Source organism: Akebia trifoliata, chromosome 7, assembly GCF_017979445.1.
Source record: "Akebia trifoliata isolate Shusen 1 chromosome 7, ASM1797944v1, whole genome shotgun sequence".
Classification (NCBI taxonomy): Eukaryota; Viridiplantae; Streptophyta; class Magnoliopsida; order Ranunculales; family Lardizabalaceae; genus Akebia; species Akebia trifoliata.
In genome coordinates this window covers 29654519-29679071 of record NC_141381.1, presented here as the reverse complement: position 1 = coordinate 29679071, position 24553 = coordinate 29654519, and the positions used below count along the sequence as shown (strand labels likewise).

Below are 24553 nucleotides of genomic sequence, written 5' to 3'. Positions count from 1 at the left end.
AAATATTATAAGTGATGAGTCCTTTATAAGATTGAGTTGAGTTTTACTCTTATTTGATCGGTTGTAAAACTTGCAATAGAGATGCAGAGATAGAGATTAAGATTAAGAAATGGACTTTGGGTAAGTCGAATTCGTTCCACAGGGACAATGAGGATTTAAGGATTCATTCGGATAAAAATGCCAAAACAGAATTTAGAAACAAAAACAGATTAGTTTTAAAAACAAAACAAAGTTGTAGTAGAAACTAAATTGAAATCTAAACAGAAAAGAAAGATTGAAAATCTAAGAAAGAGAGATTAGAGAAGTTAATCAAACCTTTGCAATTAATCCATAATGTAGATAAATTCGAAATATAACTCAATGCATGGAGCAAGTCATTGCTCATGGATCGGATGGTGGAACAATTAAATCCTTGAAAGTAATTAAAAGATAATCATGAAAACACTAGCATGATTGAGATTGCCCAACTTATCTTCTAATTTTTCACATAGCATAGCCATTCTTGAACTCATCTAAGTAATGGTTATCTAAGTTGGATCAGAATTATAAGTTGGATTACCTTAATCAGAAGAGAGTTTTCAGATTTAGAACATGTAAACAAAACAAGAATTTAAATCTACACTAGAGGGATTAATTTGCTATGGCTTCCTTAACTTCTCTAATGAGAATTTAGCCAATCATCGCAAGAACTAAAATTGCAAAAATTAATAAAAGAGAAAAGAGAGAATGGGTGAAGAAGATGATGATTGATTAGTAATGCTCCTTTAATAGCTCTCCAAAGGATTACAAGAAGTATGAATGGATCACTTTTGAAGTTCTCACTACACTCAAGAGGTCTCTCAACAGAAAATTACAAAGAATTCTAAGAAGAAACTAAAGACAATTAAAGAAGAAGAGAGCCTAAGAGGGACCCAAGAGGGGACCCTTCTTTGAAATCAACCCTCAAATTTATAATGTTCTTATTCGGGTAATCGGGGTGATTTAGCGGATAATTCGATTCAAATGACCCAATCAGTTACAACCACCAAAGCTTCTAGAAGCTTCTGTAAAAATCTCGAGGATAAATTCCTCGAAATGACCGCGGCGCGGTGACGTGGCGCCCAAATCGATCGATATTTTTCTAGAAACTTCCTTTCGGCCCGCGTATTGTAACCATAATTGTTATTTCTTTTGTTGGTTTCCGAATGTGCCCTTTTCACCTGAAATTAGTAACAAACTATTGTTAGTCACATTAATTTGGGATTTAATAAAATTTATTATTATTTTAAGGGAACTAGTATTTATATGATGGTAATCTCGGTGAAATTACGGTCCCAAAATGATATTATTGGGACCTTATCATTATTCTATGTGGGACTAAAAAAATATATGTGTAAAGTTAAGTCTCCACAATACTAAATTTTTCAAATAAATTTGAATTCCCTCCAAATATTTAAAATTTATAAAAATACAAAAGTAGTTTGATGGTATGACTACTTTTAAACAAACCTTTTTTGTATTTCAAACTTTTAGAAATTTTAAAATAAATCATGAACAAATAAATTACTTTTACATAAATAAATATAATAAATCAAAATTAGGTAAAAAATTTCTAACAATTTTTTGTTGTGGAAATAAAACTTATTTTTTTTAATAAAGATTAGAATTTTATTAAATAGGTTATATATAAGAGTTGGGTCAAGTATAATTATTTATAAATAGGTTGGGTTTGGGTTTGGGTTTGAGTTTAAGTTTTTTACACAATTATTAAATGGATTGGGTTTGGGTTTGGTAAATTTTTATAATACATTTACCTCAACACGACACAACTCGACCTGACCCATTGCCACCCGTATGTTCATCCCCTCCCCCAAATAAAATTATGGTAAAGTGAGTCTTACAATTGCGTTTTATTATATATATATATAATATATATGGAAATATTACCCCAAGTCTTACATACTTTCCAAATTTAAAAGGATATCCATAATGTACATAATGCCAAATCTTAAGCACTTTCCATATTAGAGGAAGAATAACCTTAATAGTAAAACCAATAATGTACCAGATGACAAATCTTGCCAACTTTCCATATTAAAGGAAAATTGAAGTATTATAGTACCAAGGAACATATGCTTGAGGTGGACCATAAATCATAAGGCCGAGATGCGAGAAAAGTATTTAGGCTTCTTGGTGATATGTGCATATTAATTTCTTGGAATTCTTTTTTGAGCCGTGCTGGGGTGACATAGTATTTACTGTGATTCTCACAATTCTGACGTGGACATGCATACATAATCATAGATGATTTTTACTCGTATCACGAGGAAACACATCTATGATTATGTGCACATCCCACGTCATACTTGTATGGAAACGCAGTAAATTCTTTTTGTCATTTCAGCATTTCCCTTCTTGTTGTATTCCCACATTAATTGAACCACTTTAATGAATTTAATCAATAGTTGAAGCCAACCTATTCCCATTGTGTACTTGCCTTTTGTGAGAGAGTCTTCATCAATTTAAAAGAGCAACACAACCATAATCCTATAGAGAAACAGGAACATCAACAATGGGTAGATTGAAGCATGGTCCAGTGATGGTGGTGATGGTGGTATTGGCATTCTGCCAATATTCGTCTGGTACCATTCGCCCTGAAAACTTCATATTTCCTAAAATACATGTATATGTGATGAATAATTTAACTACTAGGGAGCTGACCATCCATTGCAAATCCAAGGACAACGATCTGGGTAAGCATGTACTTGCTTCAAGAGAATATTTCACTTGGAATTTTAGGGATAATGTTTGGGGAACCACACTCTTCTGGTGCTCCATGGAGTGGATCGATCCTTATGGTGGCGGCCTGATACAGGGAAGTTACGATGTATACAAAGCTGAGAGGGATGTGGGTAAATGTACAGATTGCTATTGGATGATAAGAGAGGATGCCTGGTATTTTCTCGAAAAGGATGGCCAACCTAAATTGATGTATACTTGGCCAGACTGAGAGAGAATTGATACCAAGGAATTGTTTTAGATTGTAATAATTGGTTTGGTGTTTTCTTAGTTTCTTTCAAAATTTATAATGAAATAAAAGACTTTGAGTACTATTTCGAAATCTCCATTGAATTAATTCGTTCTTTATCGTAGATCTGCGAATTGAAATAATTCATATTCTCGTGTTCAACACGGGTGCATTTTACTAGCAACGAAAAAGATGAAAACAGAGAAGCATACACTTCACTCTCTCCCTCGAAGAAAAATTCTAGGCCCAGATTGCAATTTTTGATCCAAATGTAGTCGAGCCAGTATGGTGAAGGACCTGAATTGAGGTATACTTGGGGAAAGTGAGAGAATCCAAACCAAAGCTAACTTAAAGGGATTGTTTTAGATTTGCAGAAAAGTTTGTTGGATTGGTTTTTCTTTCAAAATTAGTTATTATGAAATAAAAACATTTTAGTACTTTTATCCATTGTAATAATCCATACTTTACACATCCAAGTCTCTATTAAAATTAGGGCCATTCTATTTGTACCAACAATTTATGCTCAAGATACCTATTTGCCTATATAACTCGCACCCAAAATTTGCTTTAAGTGAGTTCAATGAGCGTACAAATGGTAGGTGCAAATAGTCTGGCCCTTTAAATAATGAGTCCTAATAGTATGACTCGTCAAGTGGCATACTCAATCGACTCCCTGACTTGCACAAGCTCGGGAACCATAAATTTGTATGCCTCAGGATATACTTTTTATAGGGAAGTGGAATTGTGTATCCCGAGACGTACAGATCTACGATTCCCGAACTTGTCACGTCAAGGAGTCGATTAAGCGGTCCACCTGGTGAGTCATATTATTATGACTCTTAAATAATTCACGTCTAATGTACATGTATTTTACTAGTACTGAAAAACAGTTAAAAGAGAGAACACTTCACTTTCTCCCTCAAAAAAAAAAACCCAGACCAAGCTAGTAAATGAATCCAATTGTATTGGGGCTAAAATTGGGTTGCAAATTAATCCAAATGCAGCCGAACCAAGACATCCTCGAACCCATCCCAATGAATGTTTGACCAACTTGAGCTTGGACAGCCGCCAAGTTTGCCTATCTATGTAGGTTTATTACGTATTATGGATTTAATTCCACAACATGGAACCTATTAAGAGTGTTAGAGATAGAAAATTATAATAAAATGTACTATGATATATCAAATCATGTTTTAGGATTATATCAAATAATTCGATATTACAAATAAATTAGATACTGATTTTAATTATTTGGCTGAACAAATCATTAGAAAATCTTAAACAACCTTAATGATCGTATCTAAATGAACCTAAAAATAAATCTTGGCCTCCATTAGCATTAGAATTTTTCTTTCTCATAATCAGATGACATTGAAGGATATTTCAATCTCATCCATGTTATATAGGAACTACCCAACAGGGTTGGGCCCTACAAAAGTCCTAAAAAAATTATTGTTCTTTTCGAAGAGATTTTGACTAGTTAATGATCAAATCATCGATAGGAGTAGCAAAAAAAATGGCTATTCCTACCATCAAACCATACCAAACTGGTGGCTCAATTCTATTGGATCCTACCAGATTTTGTAATCCCTATCCAAAAATAGGAAGTTCAGAACAATTTCGAATTTTATGGAGATTGGATGCAGTTAATAATTCATGATCTAACATGTACTCAAATGAAAACTTCAATATTGATTCTACAAGAAAATTTTAAGAAAGCATTTCATTTGTTTCTCTTTCATGAAAGTTTTATTTTCCCAGAATGTATCCTATTTTTTTGGCTAATTCTTCTTTATCAATTCAAACTATAGTCAAACAAGAAAATATAGATATTTTAACTTGTTTCAATCAAGCTCTGACCAATTTTTTGCAATGCAAGCGAGGTATATGAGTGGATTTGTTGTGTTCCATAACCAGTAGGAATCGACGTCGAACTGGTTCACTTAGTACTAGTTTTCACAATTCAGCATGGTAGGAGCAAATTCGGTGACACGGGTTTTGACAAACCTAATATTCAACCGCCTCATTGAGTTGACTCAATTAGATTTGATTTTGAAGTGACTCATTTGCAAAATACCATGGAACCAAGTCAATTCAAAATATTTATTTAGTTCATCAAAACAACCAAGTCAGCTCAAAAATGCATCAAGTCAGATAGGAAACCTGACCGAGTTATTTTATTATACATAATATTTTCTTATCAGTAGAACAATAATAAATATTTTTTACTTTTTAAAAATTTAAATATTAAAATCTACTTTTAACTAATCCAAGTCGACTCACATGTTTCAAACATCAAGTTCTCCAGATTTAAAAATGGTTTCGAAACATAATATGGTAAAAGTTTAAGGGTCTTGTTAACATGTACCCAAAGGGCACACGTTAAAATGCATTAAATGCACCTTATGAACAAGTAACTGGGGGTATTTTTGGTTAAAAGCAAAAAAAAATGAGGGCAATTTTAGTACAAAAATCAGATCCCAAGATGTATTTAATGCACTTTAACTTGTGCCCTTGGGGGCACCCGTTAACAAAATCCAAAGTTTAAAATGCATATGGACTAGAAGTACGAAGATGAGAATTAATTAAACATTGATTTCGGTCTGTCCCATGTAGGCCTATCAATGGGCTAGCTAGTCTAGTTCCTTGCTAGCAATCTCCCGTGGAATTCTTGAAAAATTCAAGAATTTTTTGGTTTTTTTTTTCTTTTAATGGAAGTATTATACTCCGGAATACTGAACTATTCTGAATATAATTTGCTGATTTTAAGTTTGAAAAGATAAAACGCAATTTTACGAATTTTACGACTTCTACAAATTACACGAATTTTTATAAAACTTGGTGAAAAAAATGCTACTATAACTTGTTGTATGTTGCAAAGTACGAACTTGTAAGTTGTGACGTGTAACACAAGTTGACTTTGAAGTGGTCATGCTTCAAAATTTTGGAGGAATCCACATTTTTACGTGACAAACGTCCATTTTATCTTAAAAAAAATAATGGCATGACCCTCTACATTTATTTGAGATTATACCTTAATTTTTCAAATTGATGATTTGTCCCTTAACTTTAGTCTTCTTTTAAAAAATCAATGGAACAGTAACCTCAATGTCTTCATTATCACCACCATCACCCCAAACTTTTAAAATGAAATAGATAATACACATGTATGAAGCATATGCGGCATATTTTCCATTTATTGAATTTTTGCCGTATTCTGAATTACTAGCAAGGTCCAGTTTAGTTTTTGAATGGACTGTAAATTGCCCAATATTACTTCAGGCCTGAAACACTGACTGCGGCCCAACCCATCTAAAAGTCGGGCTGGGCGGGTCAGAAACACCCACTCATGATAGTTAAGTGTCAAGTCATGTTTCTATTTTGTTTTAATAAAAGCCCAATGTTGAAACTTAGAACTCAAAAATCCATTCATTAATCTCTCCCTAAATTTTATGTTCTTTCTTTGATAGATTTGTTCTAATTCTAAAGCATATCTACCACATCACAGTTTGCGTTGCAGAAAGGCCGACCTTCGTACGTATAATAATAATATATATGATATTCTCTTGTGCGATTAGGCTTTTCTGCCGCTTAAACTGTAATGTAGTTGAGGTGCCAAAATCAAAATCGGTCATCGAGATTAATTATGTTTTGTAATTGTATAGGTGAGGTGATATGTATCTATGGTATGTATGCACTCCTGTTTCCACATTTTGGATTCTTAATTTTCTCATCTTTGAAGATGATAACTAGTTTAATTACTCTGTGTTTTTTCATATTTTTCAGTCTAATATTTATTTAATTTTCTTACTCTATTGCTATGAATCTTTATTATGGAATATGAGGTTATGTTACTTTGACCTTCTCATCATATGCATAACTTAATCGATAACATCCAGGGAACATTTTGACATTTTTCTTCATTTTGACCAAAATAACCCTTATTATATATAATTTAAATGTTAAATGGGGGTATTTTTGGAATCCTAATTTTGGTGTATTCTACTCCGCCTTCTCTTGTTATAATAGTAAAGAAAAGATAAAAGTGTGGAAAAGGTATGTAAAATTTTCATTGAATTAATTCTACTCCGCCTTCTCTTGTTATAATAGTAAAGAAAAGATAAAAAGTGTGGAAAAGGATGTCAGAGAGTTTTTGTACAGATACACCCCAGCGCATTTTTACGTAGATTTTGAAGTCATCATCAAATGAGTTCAGACATATTTTTTCCATCCACAAAATAACAAACAACATTTCTTGATAAAGGTCAATCTGGGACCGATCTACACAATGTGAAAAAAGCCCAAATTTGACGGCCTTGGGCAGTCAAATTTAATAAAATTCGACAGACCAAGAGAACGAATTGGCGTCGAATTTTTTATTGTCAAATTTTTTTTTCAACAAGCTGAAATTGTCAAATTAATGAAGGATGAGAGAAATTCAACAGCTCTAAACCATCAAATCTAGGAACATCAAGAATTTCAACGGTCCTAGACCGTCAAAATTCAGTTTCTAAAATTCGTGGGCCTTGGCCCGTCAATTTTTTATGTCGAATTTTCCAATTTTCACGTAATTCTAATGAGGATCATATCGGATCAAAAAATTGGTTTTCTTATCACACTTCATGCTTTGTGGTGTGAAAAGGACTTGGATTTATAACATACACTGACCCTATTTCTAAGGCTATACGTAAAGGGACAATAATTACAAAATATTTCAATGATGTTGCAACTGGTCAAATCTTACTATAAGGAAAAAAAAAAAAATTTAAGAGTACCCCACGTGGCATACTCAGTTGACTCTCATGACCTGTGTGAGAACCGTAGCTCTAGCTCTGTACTCCTTAGGATACAAAAATGTACATCTCCATAAAAGTGGCCCACTCATCCCTGTCGGAAGAGATATTTGGCTATTTGATGATCAACCCATAAAAAGGACAGCAAAAATGACTACTCCCTTCAAACCTTACCAAACGGGTGGCCCGGTTGGGACCTAACTTATTTTGTAATAAAATTGATTTGGTATATAAATCAAGGGATTTTATGAGTGTAATTTTTATATGATCTTATGTTATGTATTGCAATTGTGTATGGTTCTCTTATATAATCTTTTTTTTTCTTTAATTTTCATTTGTATATAATTTACTTGAATGAGTTGTATAACAGTGGAAGGATAACTTTGCATCGAGTTCCTAGCAAGGTGGATCAAATTCAGAATGATTAAGTCCATATATGCTGTCCAATTCCTCGAGATGGCTCAAGGTGGACTTGGAAATGGGTGGTGGTTGTGAAGCTCCGAGAATGAGATACAATGATGATTTTTATAAAGATTTCACAACTTGTCAGACAAAGATAAGAAGGAGACGACAATACAAAAAAATGGATTGGAATTCCAATTCAAAATCAATTGATAATAAGTGAAGAGGTGCAAGAGCTTATAATAAGAGAGACAAGGCAATGAGTGTCCGATGTGGGACAAAACTCAAAAGATCAATTTTATTTTGTTTATAACATATATAAATTAAATTTTTTTAAGACTACAAGAACCGTAGAATTTTTTTTTCGGGATACACAACTGCACATATTTTATGGGGATGTGTATTCAGAGGGGAAATCCAAGGCCCTTGCAAGGTACAAAGTCAGTTGAATTTTTGAGTCCCCATGTCAGGTTGAGTTACAAAAATCATTACACTTGTCACTATGTATGTGCCACGCTGAATTGGACCTCTTTAATGAATTTAATTGCCTTTTTAATGAACTTGAAACACACCCCATTCTCTCATTTTGCTAAGAGACTTTTAATTATTTAAGAGACCAACAAACACTTTCAAAAACAACAATAGCATTAGCAACAGCAGCAGAAGCAACGATGAGTAGTTTCAGCTGTACTGCCTTCAAACTTGCTCTAATTGTGGTGGTCGCTGTCGCAATTTGCGTGTGTTCGTCTGTCGCTTTTGATCTTCCAAACCCAATGTTGTATCCAGTAGACGTAATTATTTATAACAATCTACCATTGGGAGCGAAGCTGAAAATGCATTGCAAATCCAAAGACGACGATCTAGGACAACATGTACTTGCAACTGGTCAAACATTCAATTGGAGGTTTCGAGTAAATTTATGGGCAACAACTCTCTTCTGGTGCCGCATGTGGTATACTGATCCTTATAATGGTCGCCTCGTAGATGGAACTCATGATGTATACAGAGCTAAAAGGGATATGAAAAAGTGTAACATCGAATGCCATTGGTCTATCGAAAATGATGCGTGGTATATGATTCACCTTCCTCCTGATTCAAGAAGTGAGCTGATGTATCTTTGGGTAAAGAATTGATGCCCAAACCAAAACAGACCTCAAGAGCTAGGAATTTCAAAAGAGATGATGCTTGTGTTGGAAATTGATTAATGGAACTATATATAAATAAAGGATTTGTTTTAGATTTGTCATAAAGTTGGGTGACTAATTTGATGGTTTTATGTTTTCTTTTCAAAATTATTGTTATAAGATTGAAATCTTAGTCCTTAATTTGTCAAATTTTTCATTTTGATAGCAATCTTTGGGGCCAATTTGGGTGCCACTTTCATTTGTCTCAATATTTATATTGTAAATAATGTATCTCAGGGATGATTTTACCTTTCTCTTCTTCCTCTTTTCAAAAATATCCCAAACTTTAAAAATTCTTTTTTTTTTTTTACTATCATTTTCCAATAGTACCCTTCCAACTATATTGTCTTCCCTCTTCTCCCCCATTTCTTATTAGTACATCTCTAATTTTATTATTTTTTTCTCTTTTATACCCTCTTATTTACAAAGATTTTTAATAATACTATTCAAATTTTATTATATTCCTCTTTTACCCCTTTAACTTCAAAGAGGATGCCTGTTGGAAATGACTTCATCCGACCATAGGCAGCCATATATGGGATAGACCATCAATGTTTAATTAATTCTCGTCTTCATACGTTTAGCATATTATGTTTAGAAACCATTTTTTAATCTCAAGAACTTGATGTTTGAAACATGTGTGTCGACTTGGATTTGTTACATATATAATATATTAAATTTAGAAATATTTTAAAAGTAGGTTAATATTTCAATTTTTAAAAACTAAAAAATATTTATTTTTATTTTACAGAAAGGAAAAATTATGTATGATCAAATAACTTGGTTGGGTTTCTCATCTAACTTGATGCATTTTCGAGCTGACTTGATTGGGTGTGCTTAATTGTAGAGAAAATATTACTTGGAAAATCATTTGCTAGGCAAATGATTAGTCACGCAAATCATGTTCTACTATTTGAGCACAACGAAAATTTTTACGGAAAATTGTTTTTGTTTTAAGAGTTGTATAAAAATAAAAATAAAAAATTACTATTTTAATTTGACTTTTGTGATAACTATATAAAAAAATCAAGATAAAATCATTATTTTGTGAAAATATTGAATTATTACACGCCAATTTCTTAAATTATTTATCACATCCAATTAAAGATTAAAACACACTCTTCAAAAATTACAAAGGTTTGGCACAAATTATAATTTTAACATTATAACACTTGTTAAAACAATTTTAGTAGCTGTTTACAATTATGATTAAGCTCATATAAAATCCTAAACCAAAAAATAGATAATAATGTAACAAAAAATCTAAGAGAGTTTCTATTGGCCCCAAAACTTTTCTTTATGATTTTTTTTTATTTGGGTGTAATCAATAAAAGTTGGGTGCCCATGGTAACTCTCTATTTTTATTTACAAAACAAATATTGAAATAATTTAATAAAAAAATTTACAAAAAAAAAAAAGTGATTAACTAAGATAATTTTATTTTATTTTTAACAATTTAAATATTTATTTTACAAATAAAATTATGATCTTGTTTTTTTTTCATTTTTCTAACCACCCAATTTAAATGTTTATTTTACAAATAAAAAATAATTTTTTAACTATTTAAAATAATTCATTATTTTAAAATTTTAATACTACGTGTGATAGCAAATCATTTTCCTAGGTGGGAGGGGTAAGATATGATTTATGAAGGAAAATTGCATGTATTGACAAATCATTTTGCCTGCAATTTTCTAATTTTTGAAGCATCAAACACTTGAAAATAACAGTTTTCCACGGAATTTCATTTTCTGCCCAATTTTCCGTGCAATCAAATGTACACTAACTTAATAATTTTTCAAATTGACTTGGTGAGTTGGTTCCATGGAATTTTGCAAATGAGTCACCTCAAAATTAAATCTAATTGAGTCAACTCAACGAGGCGGTCGAATACTTGGTTTGTCAAAATCCGTGTTATCGAATTTTCCCCTACCATGCTGAATCAGTCAAAAATCTCCTAAAATTACAAAAATTGGCATGAGTGACCCTTCGACAAATTAATAAAAGTATGTCAAAGAAGCAACATAGTTAAAAATCCCTCTTTGTCTATATTCTATAAATATCAAAGCCATGACCATTAGATGTAATACTAATCTCTCATTGTTTGATCTAATCCTAAAATATAATTTATTGTGTTGCCTAATAAATTTATAATCCGTCACTAAAATTTTTACGTAATACCTGATAGCGGTCTAGGCCATTGAGTTGGTCCACCATTCATTTGAATGGATTGAAGAACGTCTGGACTCAAAAGAGTCATAATTAAATTCCATAAGATGTTTATAATTAGGGGTGTTGATCAAATTATAAGTGGATCATTTTTTATCTTGTCTAAAAATCAAGTCCTATCCCATTCCATTTATTAAACCCTTTAGTAAAATTGGTGAACCCGATACTGACCCGACTACATTTGGATTAAATCGCAATCTGGGCCAAGAATTTTTCTTCGAGGGAGAGATTCAAGTGGGTGCTTCCCTCTTTACGTCTTTTTCATTACTATTAAGATCAAAGCATGGTTTTAAAACTCGTTTTGACATCTCGTCTGTGAACGAGACAGAGTCGTCTCAGACGAGTTTTCCAGTATATTTGAGACATCTTGTTCAAAGATGAGAAAAATGAACATGGATTTTAAATCTTGTCCGATACATTGACTTGTCTGTCCGTCTCATTGCTGGGTGATTCTGAGACAACTCGGGCAATATATCTCGGTCTGGATTGAGTTTTCAAACCATGGATGCAAGTGCGTTGAACGTAAATTATTTCAATTTGCAGACTTCGATTAAGAAAACACATTACGACAATAGAGACTTCCAAAAAAGTACTCAAAAGCCTTTTATTTCATAATAGTTTTTGAAAGAAACTAAGGAAACACCAAACCAGTTATTACAAATCTAAAATAATTCCTTTAGATTAGGTTTGGCTTGGTTTGGATTCTATCATACTTTGGCCAAGTATACATCAATATAGGTTCAGTACCATCTGGAAGCAAATACCAGGCATCCTCTCTTATCATCCAATAGCAATCTCTACATGCATCCACATCCCTCTGAGCTTTGAATATATCGAAACTTCCTTGTACGAGGTGGTTATTATAAGGATCGATCCACTCCATGGAGCACCAGAAAAGTGTGGTTGTCCAGATATTAACCTTAAAAGTCCAAGTGAAATATTCTCTTTGAGCAAGTACATGCTTACCCAGATCGTCATCCTTGGATTTGCAATGGATGGTCAGCTCCCTAGTAGTTAAATTATTCATCACATATACATGTATTTTAGGCGTAAACAAGTTGTCGGTGCCACTGGTACTAGAAGAATATTGGGACAATGCCAATAACGCCAACCCCACCATCACTAGACCAAGCTTCAAACTACCCATTGTTGACGTTGCTCTATAGGACTATGGTTGTGTTGCTCCTTTAATTTTGATGAAGACTTTCCCACAAATAGGTAAATTTCACAAAGAATATCGTCTTTCTAAGGAGTAAGTTTGATGGTGTGTGAGATATAATTATTCATTAATATGGAAAGTTCGTAAGATTTGACATATATATGGTAATTGGTACAACTGTTTTAGTAAATTATAATTTTCCTTTAATATGGAGACTTTGCAAGGATTGTCATCTGGTATAATTTCCTCTAATATGGAAAATGCTTAAGATTTGGCATTTGATACAGTATGGTTATACCTTTATACTTGAAAAGTTTGTAGGACTTGTGGGTCCCACTCCTTTTGTCTCCAAATGCATACTTCATATACAACGTGTCTCGAAAACAGTTTTATTTTAACCTTTTTTTTCTTCTTCCTCTTTCCAATATTATCCCTTCATTCTTCTCTCCTTTTCTTGATAGTACTGGTCAAACTTTAATATTTTTCCTCTTTTATCTTCTTAATCCCAAAGATTTTTTTTAATAATATTCCTCCAATTTATTGTTTTTATTCTTTGTCCCTTTTATGATATGAGCAAACTCCATTTTATATTAGGGATGCAACTTGGTTCAGTTTGAGGTCAAATTGGTACCGGACCAACATAGGTTGGTTCCACTAAATAAAAATCAAAACTGAACCAAATTCCACTGGAATCAAATCAACCCAAACCGAATTAAAGTTACTTTGATTTGGTTCAGTTCTACAGATTTCCAATATTCTATAAATTTTATAAGTAATATTTTTTAATGAAAAACAAACATAAAATAAACACAAATTTTTAGACAATAAATCACAAATCTATCTATAAAAATTCATTAGTTTATTCATTAAAGATCACTAATCTATGTTCTAACTCCTAAAATAATTCATAATAATTATTATATACTTATATATTTATTTATTGTATAGAGCTTCCGTTCTCGGTTTGGTACGGTTCTATTAAAGCTTGATTCGAGAACTGAACAAAATTAATCGATTCTTCATTTTCGTAATCCGAAACCGAATCACATCTTGTTCCAAAGAAAACCAAACCACCCCAAAGCTATTGATTTGATTCGGTTCTCGGTTCGAACTAGACCAAGTTGCACCCCTAGTTTATATAATAAAACCTAGCGTTAGATCCCACTCGCTTTGTCTTAAGATTTATACCCATAAACAATGTATCTCAAGAATATGTTTTATTTTTTCTTCCTCTTTCTGAAAATAACCCTAGCTTTATTCCCATTCTTCTTCTACCATTTTCCAATTTTACCCCTCCAAATTTATCGTCTTTCCTCTTCTCCCCCATTTCTTAATAATACTTCTCCAATTTTATTATTTTTCATCTTTTACACCCTTAACTCCAAATATATTATTATAATACTCCCTTCAATTTAATTATTTTCCTATTTTACTCCCTTAACCTCAAAGAGGATGCTCGTGTCGTAGGCACACTCAAACACTAATATATCTATATAATAAAATAGGAAAGTTATCTTCCCTACCTTTGTCTCAATCTTTATCCCCATTAGGATCTCGAGGAAAATTTTCAATTTTATTTCCTTCTCTCTTCTCCCTTTTCAAATAATACTTCCAACATTATTGCCATTCCCTTCTACCCCAATTTCCAAGAATATCTTTTCAACTTTATACATTATCTTTCCTCTCTCCTCTATTAAAATAATAATACTCCCAACTTTATTTTCTTTCCTCTTTTACCCCTTAATCCCAAAGAAGTGTCATAGGCACAAGCAAACTCTTAGCATAAAATAAAACAACACAATATGGTTGTTTTATCTCAATTTATCCCTCCCATAAATAGGGTTTGGGATATAAACTCGAGATCAATTTTTAATTTTATTGCCTTTTTTTATCTTCTTTCAAGATCTCCAATTTTATTACATTTCCTCTTCTACCCATTTCCAAGAATATCACTTCAAATTTTTATATATTTTTTTCTATTTTCCTTAATTTTCAATAGTACCCTTCAACTATATTATCTTTACTCTTCTCCCCCCTTTATTCAATTTTGTCATCTTTCCTTTTTTATCCTATAACCCAAACAAGCATGGGAAAATTTTAGTGTATATAAATATGGGTTGGGATCCAATGACCCTTGAAGAATGACTCAAGGGAAAAACACATGATCCCAACCATTTAAATTGAAACTCCAATAGTTGAGATTTATCCTCAAAATAAGTGTAGGGTAGTGTTCAACTACTAGGGATGTACAAATTACCTATTACCCGAAAATCGAGTCAAAATTGATCCTAAAAATCGGAACTAAACCCAAATCGAAACCTGAATGGATTGAACCAAACCCGAACCTGAACCAAAATGTTCCGGTTTGAATTCAATTTCCACCACTTTTTTTATCGATAAGCTGAGGTGTTAACGGGTACCCACCCTGACATCAGGCTCAATCATCTTACATAGTTGCAAGATACATCATCAAGCAAAACGCTTGGCAACTCATTTGGAAAATTTAAATAGTCAAGCAAAACAAAAACAAAAAATCGATCGATTGCTCAACATTTTGCTAGATAGTTTACCACCCTATTTTGTTTCCCTCTAGAAAAATTCAATGGTGAAATTTTCAAACTGCTTCATTAGTTCTCTAATTTCCCTCGGTAAGAACTCATATTTCCAACAAATTTCAATCTCACCTTGAATCGCTTTAACCGCATAATTATAATCTGTATTTAGAAAAATCCAATGATGAGCATTCCTTCTAATGCCAAATCTCAGCAAAATAGATTTCCAAACTCAACAACTCATTGAACATAGTTGTCCCAGGACAACTATTTGTTACAATATTTTTACAACGACATGCACCTGGATGTCGTCCATTTTTTCAATGTTATTTTACAATATGATCAGGTGTCATAGAACCTTGTGAAATGGACGGCATCTGGGCTTTGTAAAAAATAATTGTCCTCCATAGTCTACCAAATGCCAAATCTTACACACTTTCCATGCTAGTAAAGTGCACGTGCATTGCACATGTATAATTACAAACTTTGACTTCGATTTATTTTTAAAATTCTAACCTTGAAGAATTACATATCTTTCGTAAATTTTTGCCCTTTCTACTTGCATGCATGACATCAATGGTGGAAATATGTTTAAACAAGATAAAATACTCTTTGATTGCTCTAAATGACAATGTAAATAAACCAAAATCCTAAATTTATAATTCCCTACACTCCCTCATATATCTCATCATAATTGATTTTGAAAATTACAAAATCAAGTTAAAATAATTGGAGATTTTAGATCAGTATTCAAGATAATCTCAAAAGTTGAGGAGGTTCATGTATAAGGAAAGAGGAAGGCAGGTCATGATCCTCTTCAATCTCTACCCAAGTACTAAAAGGGAATAAATAAACCTAATCAAGATGAATGCTCCATGGTTTGAATCTCTGTTACTTGGTTCATCGATTCAAATTCCAATTTGGTGTTTGGTACTCTAAAACGAATTCCAACTTTTAGTTCATTTATGTTAGTCATAGAACACAAGACTTAGGACAAGGGTGGATGAAAGTCATCCGTCTAAAAACATGGGGGTCTCTCTAATATTGACCAAAACAAAAGTATCTCTAATATCGACCAAAACATGGGGGGTATCCTAATATTCACCAAAAGTTGGGTATAGACAAGAGGGATCACTATTTTCCACGAGCCCAGTATGAATTGACAGCAAACTGGCTCAGTTAGTATTGTTTCACCATTTGGCATCATGAGTTCAAAACTTGCCCGAGACCTACTTGTCTCGGCATCAGGCATGGATGAGAGGGATGGATGGACAAGTCAATGCATCAGACAAAATTTAAAACCCACGTTTGTTTTTCTCATTGTTGAACGAGACATCTCAAACGTATCGAAAAACTTGTCCAAGACAACTCTGTCTCATTCACGACGAGACGAGACTTCAAAACGAGTTTTAAAACCATGTTTGGCATGTTAGGAGCGAATTAGGTAACATAGGTTTGGACAAACCCTTCTATAGACAGCCTCCTTGATTTGAGTTAACTCAACTGGATTGGATTTGGAGGTAACTCATGTGCAAAATTTCATGGGACCAACTCACCGAGTCATTTTGAAAAATTATTAAGTTAGTTCATCAAAACATCCAAGTCGGATGAGAAACCTGATAATATTTTATGTAGAACAAAATATAAAAATATTTAAAGTCCTGATAATATGACTCGCAAGGTGTCATACTCAAATGACTCCATGACATGGACTAATTCAAGAGCCATAGATACGTATGATAAGATCCCAATTATTCGATTTTGGGACCTTAATTGCATTAAGATTACCATTGCATAAATGTTAGTTCCTTTAAATAATTGCAAAATTATTTTATTTATCAAAATTAATAGAGCTAATGATATATTAGTGTTAATTATAGCGCACGTAGAAGCTAACAAATCGCGAAACAATTACAGTTACAATACACGAGCCGAAAGGAAGCATCCAGAAAAACCTCGAAGGATTTGGGCGCCACGTCACCGCGCCGCGGCTAGGCATGACCGCGCCGCGGTCATCTCAAGGAATTTGCCCTCGAGATTTTCACAGAAGCTTCGGTGGTTGTAACTGAATGGGTAGTTTGAAGCGAATCATCCGAAAAGTCAACCCGATTGCCCGAATACGAACATTATAAATTTGAGGGTTGATTTTAGAGAATGGTCCTTCTCCTTGCTCTCTTCTTCTCTAAGTTTTGATTTCTCCTCTTTGTAATTCTCTACAATTTTCCTTTGAGTGAGATCTTGAGTGTAGTGAGAACATCAAGAGGAACCACTCATTGTTTATGTAATTGTTGGAAGAGCTATAAAAGGAGAATTTCGGATCGATCATCGTCTTCATCTTCTTCACCCATATTCTTTACATTTTATTAATTGTTGCAATTATGAATCTTGCAATGAGTGGCTAGATCCTCTTTAGAGAGATCAATGATGCCGAAACAAGTTTATCCCTCTAATGTAGTTTTAATTCCTTATTTTGCTTACATGTTTACTATTCTAGAAATTCTACTTTGATTAGATGATCTACTTATATTTCTGATTCAAACTTTGATAGCCATTACTTAGATAAGTTCAAGAACGGCTATGCTTTGTGAAGAATCTGAATATAAGCTAGGCAATCTTAATTAAATCTGAATTTTCATGAATGTCTCTTGGTTACCTTTAATAATTAAACCGCTCCACCTTCCGATCCATGAGCAATGACTTGCTACATGGATTGAGTTATTCTTGGAATTGATCTGCATTATGGATAGTTTGCAAAAGCTGATTTGATTTCTCTAAACCTCCTTTCTTATATCTTCAATCTCTACTTTCTGTTTTTATTTCAAATTGCAAGTTAATTTCCATTTCATTTGTGCAACAAATCTGTTTTGTTTTTTAAGAAAAATCTGTTTTCCAATTCTGTTTTGGCACTTTTATCCGAATGAATCCTTGAATCCTCATTGTCCCTGTGGAACGAATTCGACTTACCCAAAGTCCATTTCTTAATCTTAATCTCTGCATCTCTATTGCAAGCTTTACAATCGATCAACGTACGTCTCGGGATACATGATTCCCTCGAGATATATTTTTTATGGGGAAAGTGCAATCATGTATCCCAAGGCATACAGATGTACGGTACCCGAACTTATCACGTCATGGAGTCATTTGAGTATGCCACCTGGTGAGTCATATTATCAATGACTCAAATATTTATGTTTTAAAAAAATTATTAAAAGCTATTTCTAAATTTAATATACTATTTTAAACTAATCCAAGTCGACTGACATGTTTTAAACATCAATTTTTCGAGATTTAAAAATGGTTTTTTAAACATAATATGCTAAATGCATGCATATGAAGTATAAAGGGCCAGTTTAGTTTTTGGATAGACTGTAAATTGCCCAATATTAATTTGGGCCTCAAAATACTTACCCCAGGCCAACCCATCTAATGATCAAGCCCCTGGGCCAGTTCAAAAACACCCACTCGTTTCATGATGGTTTGTGTTTCTAGTTATGTTTCTAAAGAGAACTTCATGACTAGAACTACAAGATATCTGTTTTCTTTTATTTTAACATAAAAGCCCAATCGTTGAAACTTGAAACTCAAGAATTCATTTATTCTCTCCCTCAATTTTATTTTCTTTCTCTATAGATTCTTTCTGCCATGATCAAGAATGTGTTGCTTAATTGTATAGGTGAGGTGAGATGTATCTATCGATATATTTTTCCATCTTTTTGCAGTCTAATTAATTTGCAAACACCGATGCTATCTTGGTTTCAAAACTTGGTTTTATGTCTCATCTCTTACATGGATGATTTAGTTGTCTTGGATAAGACAGTCCATTAATCTCGATTTATTTTGATTGATTTACATATATTTAAATTAAAATAATTCTAATTTTGTAATAAAATAAGATAGATTAAGAACTATTTAGTCATAAAATCATATTTAATTTATATAATAAATATTTAAAACCTAAAAAAATAATTATTTTGATCAAAATCTACAAAATCCTGGTTGCCTCGATCGAGATTTTCAAAATATTGCCTGAGACATTTCGTTTACCTCGCGAAATGAAGTGAATGTTGAGACACCGCTTATATCTATATCATTGCTGAATGAGACCGAAATGAGTCAGGCGAGTCATTTTGTCTCGGACTAGATTATAAACCATGGATGCTATTAACCTTTAATGTGAAATATGCTGATTATTGACTTTGGTGTTCTCACCATGAATGTCTTAATGAATCTATACATTCGTTTGTATGATCTTATGATTGTGTATTCTTTTCTTATATAATGTTCTTTATTTTTTTTATTTACTTTGTATACACTTACTTGAACCAGTTGTTTAATTGAGGAGGGATAATTTTACCACGGTATTCGTGTCAAGAGAGATTCAATTGAGAATGATTAAGTTCATATATTGTCAAATTCCCCAAGATGGGTTCAAGGTGGATTTGGAAACAATCCCGCCTTGAATCATCAAGTTATTAAATTGGATCCTTGTCGGAACAATCTCAACTTTTACTTATTACACCTTAATTAAAGATTAAAACATGTCATTTAAACATTACGAAGGTTTGGCTCAAATTATAATCTCAAGTAACATTAGAAAATATATATAATAAAAATAAAAAGCAAGAGAAAACTTCTATCAGCACCCCAACTTTTACTTATTCTCAACCATTTACTTATAGAGTGTAATAAGTAAAAGCTGGGGTGTCAATAGCAACTCTCGTTTTCTTTACACTTCTATAAGCTCTGTTCTTCGTGCAACGAAAGTTAGGGTTTTGCTTTCAAGATAAAAGGATTTCGGGAGCAGATATAGCTATTAAACAATAGGTGGGTTAGGGTTTGAGGTTTAACTCTAGGGTTTTGTTTCTGGGTTTGCTTCGAGGGTTTATATGTTTTACTTGTTCTTTATTTTTATTTTGAAGTATCGAGGAAATTTAGGGTTTAAGAGTTTTTCAGTGGGATTCTTTTAGTTTAATTGCACGGAAGAAATATATTATCTGAGAAATAATTCTGCCATTGTTGCAGATTTTGACAAATGGCGGCAACCGAATCGAAGGTTGTGACTGAAGATGCCAAGGTTGATCTATTCGACAACGATGATGATTTTGAAGAATTTGAAATCGATGGAGGTAATTTGGAGATCTTTCCTTTAAATTTAGATTTCTTAACGGCTTAATCCTAAATACGAGAGCTTAATTTACTAACTTCATGTGAAATCCCTAATTCCTTGTCTTAGGAATCTAAGTAATTGGATCCTTGAACCCCCAATAGAATTGCAATGTATTACTATATTATGTATTTTTAATGTTTTAATGGCATTTTTTAGTTTAGTAGTTAGGAAATTTAGTTGGTCTAAAGTTTGATAGATTTTTTCCATATTGAACTTGATTTTCATGATTGGATCAGAACATGAGTTTGCTCAAGTGGATGAGAATTTTGTTTTGCCTCCATGAATTGAGTATTAATTAACCAATTTTAAAAGGACAAATAGAAAGATTTTTCATTCTCTTAATCATAATGGGGAGGTTCACAATCTTTCTACCTGTTGATGTATTTCTATGCATAAAAAATAAATTAAAGGTAAGTTTTTTGTGCTTATTGTGCTATTTTGATGTTTTACTTGATATTTTCTCCATGCCATTCCTATATGCTCCACTCATGTTTGTGGGTCATAATCTCCTACATTTCTTTAGAGCACGTGTTGTAGCTAAGTTTTTGTTGTAACCCATAGGCCATAAATTCAAAAGTTTGGATCTTTTGGCTCCAACCACATTGGTTGAGAACCTTTTCAATAGGTCAGATTAGTGTAATAATAGTCTCTATGGATCGATCCAAATCGTTGATGCATCTTTTCTAGCTCAATTCTGCTCTTGTCTGTTTCCATTAAATATTCAGGTTGATTCAAGCAGAATCAACTAGGAGTCAAGTTATAGAGAGTTAAAAGCCCTTTCAGAACAAGTAGAACCCATGTCATAAAGTCGAACTGAGTCACGATAAAGTTGATCATGCTGTTCAACTCTGAATTGGTAAACAATGTTCTTTGATTGTATTGCACATAAATTGATTTTTGGTCAGGTCTGCATTAAATGTGTTCTTCTTTACACATGAAACTGTGAAATTGCTCAAGACTACTCAATGCAAGAAGGGAGAATTTCCAGATAATAGCTTCATTGTCGATGAACACATTCTGTTACTTTTTTTAGTATAACCCTTCCAAGATACTTCACTCATGTTGCTCTATCAGTCATAGTGTGAGATCATAAAAACAAACCTTTGCTACTAAATTGTTGCCAAGTAATTGTTGCGTCAGTTGGATCAAGAACTGTAATTTAGTAGCAAGTTTATAGCATTTTTCACCTTACAGTCAAATTGTTTTTTTTTTTTTTTTCTCTCTCTCTCTCTCTCTACTCTTGAATAGGTTTTGCTAACCAAACTATTTGAGTACTATGTCAGCATGATATGCAAGGAAATGTAGTGGAATAATGCAAATAGCAGGAAATGATGATGAATCTTTTACTATTGAACCAGAATTTCACGGCTCTGACTTGGAAGAATTAGACTTTACAGTTTTTAGATTGCACAACAGCAAGTTTGTAGATTTTGATGCCTCTGAAGATTTCATGTTAGCCATATAGGACTTGGGTAGGGCATTGGATTCACCACCCAATCTACATTAATTTTGTGATGCCCGTGCCCCATTTACTCCTCCAGGTTCCACACCTATATCATACTCACCTTGTCTACCAACTTTTCAAAAGCTTCCAAAGACACAAGCCCGATGATGCTTAAAGATTGTACATGTGAAGAGGCTACACAAATCATGAATGTGAAAATGCTTTGGGTTTTGATAGGATACTAGGGTCTTTTTTCAAGCTAAGTTTTTAATCTTTTGTACTAGAGCTGAAGATTGTGTGATTAAAAAAGAGAAACATCTGACTTAAATTTTAACAATTGAGTACCAGAAAATTGTTCATGAAAATATGTAATTGTTGACCTTTGAAGTTTGAATATCAGTAATGAAGAAATATTATCCCAACTATTTAGGATCTGTTAACACATATCCTGTCATGCCATCTTGCTCTATCTAGGGCCATATCTTTTGTTAGAGCATGTATCTTCAGGATTTTTTTTTTTTTTTTTCTTTTTTGACTACCTCATTCTATATCATCATCACCTTCAACCTATAGCAAAGCACTCCCCCTTTGTGTATCATTGCTCTTTGATTTTTTGTGGTTTATTTTCAAATAAACTCAATCAACTTTCCTTAAATTATTCTCTTATGGGACCACTTGAAACTACTTTAAATTTACTCAATTTTTATTTGCTTTGTTATAGTTTTTTGACATGTCAGTATCAACTTCTTCGTTTTATTATATCCTTTTTGAACACTCATTTCCACCATTATGCTAAAAACAAATCATAATCGGTCTTAATGTCTTGTGAATGTGAAAAATTTTCTCCTAATTTATACCATATTCATTGGTTGCGTTGCACTTCAAAAGTTTCAACCACATGGACCAACCATCCGTAATTTTATGGGCATGAGGTGGTAGAAGCTCTATTGTTCCCTTTTGACATGCTTTTTCTGTTCTGTTGACATTCACAGAGTGGGATGACAAGGAAGATGGAACAGAAGTGACTCATCAGTGGGAAGATGAGTGGGATGACGATGATGTCAATGATGACTTCTCTCTGCAGCTGAAGAGGGAACTGGAGAGCAACTCTGAGAAGAGTTAAGATTGGCATATCAACTCAATACCCCTTATATGACTCGTCTACTGTGAAAAACTTCTTTTTGATAATGACTGCTCTGAAAACTTAGGTAGATTTCAGAAGCTTAAATCCATTCTTCTTGTTTGCGGAGATCTAACATAAAACTGAAAAGTTTGTTCTTGTCTGTAAGTCTTGGCATATCAAAATCCTTGAACACTTTGTGTTTTCATTTATGTTCTGTCCCAAGCGGGAACATCAAACAGAAATACTAAGTGGTATGTTGGTTTCACTTTAGAGGATCTAGCAATGCATAATGTTAGAATGGTACTACTGACACTTTGAATCACAAAAATGTTGCATTTATTGCTCTCATTGTTTTAAATATTCTTTCGGGTCTCATTTGTGAATGATACTGAGATGAATTGGCCAAGCCATCTCAAGTATTTCAGATGATTTTGAAGCTTTTTTTTTACGATCTGTGGACCAAGAATTGTAGAAGAGATTGAAGAAGAAGAAGAAAGCTTCTTGTGTACGACACAAGTCATCTCAGTCTGGGATGATTTTCAAAATTATGATCATGCTGATACCTATCATTTAATACAATGAACCCATCTATATAGTGAATTGGGTTCCCTCAAATACAATGTGTGTGTTTGGTGCAGTTGAACTTTTGCTTGGAAATCTAGAGACTTTATTTGAGGGTTCTTAGAAGTTGATTCCATGATATTCCATGGAACATTAAGATGCATTCTTATTTTGTTTTGATGGTATCTTGTTAAAAGAAGATGCTTCTCCTCGCTTGAATTTATCTTCTTTTTTTTTTTTTAATTTTATGCTTGGATTTGTTGTCCTCATTTGGTCCGAGTGTTACAGAGGAGATATTGCACAAAATTCAATATGAAAGGACCCCATAGAAGTAGCAGTTATGGCTTGTTCCCTCCTTGATGCTCTTAAAAGTGTAGGGTTTTAATTTAGGGAGCATCTATTTGCACATACCAAAAAGAGTGTTGATAATATAACGCTCTTTTGGCGCACGCCCCTAATGCCCCCTGATGTGGATGCCAAGTTGTGATTCACTTTCTCATTGCCATGTCAGCTGTTAAGTAAAATAAATTTTAAAACCCTTTTTTACTCCTTCAAGCCCTCAAACAGACGCCCAAAACAGAACTCTATCTCCATCTTCATCTCCTCTGTTCCCAAAATATAGCTCCATCTCCATTCTCAGATTTTCATCTGATTGAAAGCTATTCAGACAACTTCATTGCTGGGTGTTTGAGTATTATCTCTTGCTGAAGAATCGCTGCTCATAGGGAAAGGAAGAGTCCAACTTTCTCACCTTTTATTTTCTCTGAAGAGATCCCAGCACCCAAAACAGAACTCCATCTCCATCTCCTCCGTTCCCAAAACAGAGCTCCTTCTCCATTCTCAGCTTCTCTGCTGTTAAGTTTTAAAAAAATGTAAAGTAAAAAAAATGAGGCTGTTTTACTCCATCTCCTCCCTCCGGTATCACATTGGCT

At 33.1% G+C, this 24553-nt stretch overlaps 4 protein-coding genes across 5 annotated transcripts; 3 read left to right on the top strand and 1 right to left on the bottom strand.

Moving 5' to 3' along the window:
- Positions 1-2551: 2551 nt before the first annotated feature.
- On the top strand, positions 2552-2989 carry LOC147398889 (S-protein homolog 5-like). Its single transcript, XM_086446775.1, has one exon. It carries the CDS (start codon positions 2552-2554, stop codon positions 2987-2989), a length of 438 nt encoding a protein of 145 aa, XP_086302901.1.
- Positions 2990-8873: 5884 nt separating this feature from the next.
- LOC147398888 (S-protein homolog 5-like) lies at positions 8874-9335 on the top strand. Its single transcript, XM_086446774.1, has one exon. The coding sequence runs from the start codon at positions 8874-8876 to the stop codon at positions 9333-9335; it is 462 nt and encodes a 153-aa protein (XP_086302900.1).
- A 2956-nt stretch (positions 9336-12291) lies between these two features.
- LOC147398887 (S-protein homolog 24-like) lies at positions 12292-12762 on the bottom strand. The gene has a single exon (XM_086446773.1). The coding sequence runs from the start codon at positions 12760-12762 to the stop codon at positions 12292-12294; it is 471 nt and encodes a 156-aa protein (XP_086302899.1).
- A 7238-nt stretch (positions 12763-20000) lies between these two features.
- Positions 20001-23330, top strand: LOC147398886 (protein DELETION OF SUV3 SUPPRESSOR 1(I)-like). 2 transcript variants are annotated; one of them, XM_086448226.1, is made up of 3 exons: positions 20001-20150; positions 20349-20452; positions 22930-23330. In XM_086448226.1, exons 2-3 carry the CDS (start codon positions 20359-20361, stop codon positions 23058-23060), a joined length of 225 nt encoding a protein of 74 aa, XP_086304352.1. In that variant the 5' UTR covers positions 20001-20150; positions 20349-20358; the 3' UTR covers positions 23061-23330. The 2 variants fall into 2 exon arrangements, with proteins under 2 accessions (XP_086304352.1, XP_086304353.1); XM_086448227.1 differs by lacking the exon at positions 20001-20150 and having other exon boundaries at positions 20157-20452.
- The last annotated feature ends 1223 nt before the right edge of the window (positions 23331-24553 follow it).

Coding starts and splice junctions, on each gene's coding strand:
- LOC147398889 (XM_086446775.1), top strand. CDS start 2,552: ATGGGTAGATTGAAGCATGGTCCAGTGATGGTGGTGATGGTGGTATTG.
- LOC147398888 (XM_086446774.1), top strand. CDS start 8,874: ATGAGTAGTTTCAGCTGTACTGCCTTCAAACTTGCTCTAATTGTGGTG.
- LOC147398887 (XM_086446773.1), bottom strand. CDS start 12,762: ATGGGTAGTTTGAAGCTTGGTCTAGTGATGGTGGGGTTGGCGTTATTG.
- LOC147398886 (XM_086448226.1), top strand. CDS start 20,359: ATGGCGGCAACCGAATCGAAGGTTGTGACTGAAGATGCCAAGGTTGAT. Junction 20,453..22,929: donor AGAATTTGAAATCGATGGAG/GTAATTTGGAGA, acceptor TGACATTCACAG/AGTGGGATGACAAGGAAGAT.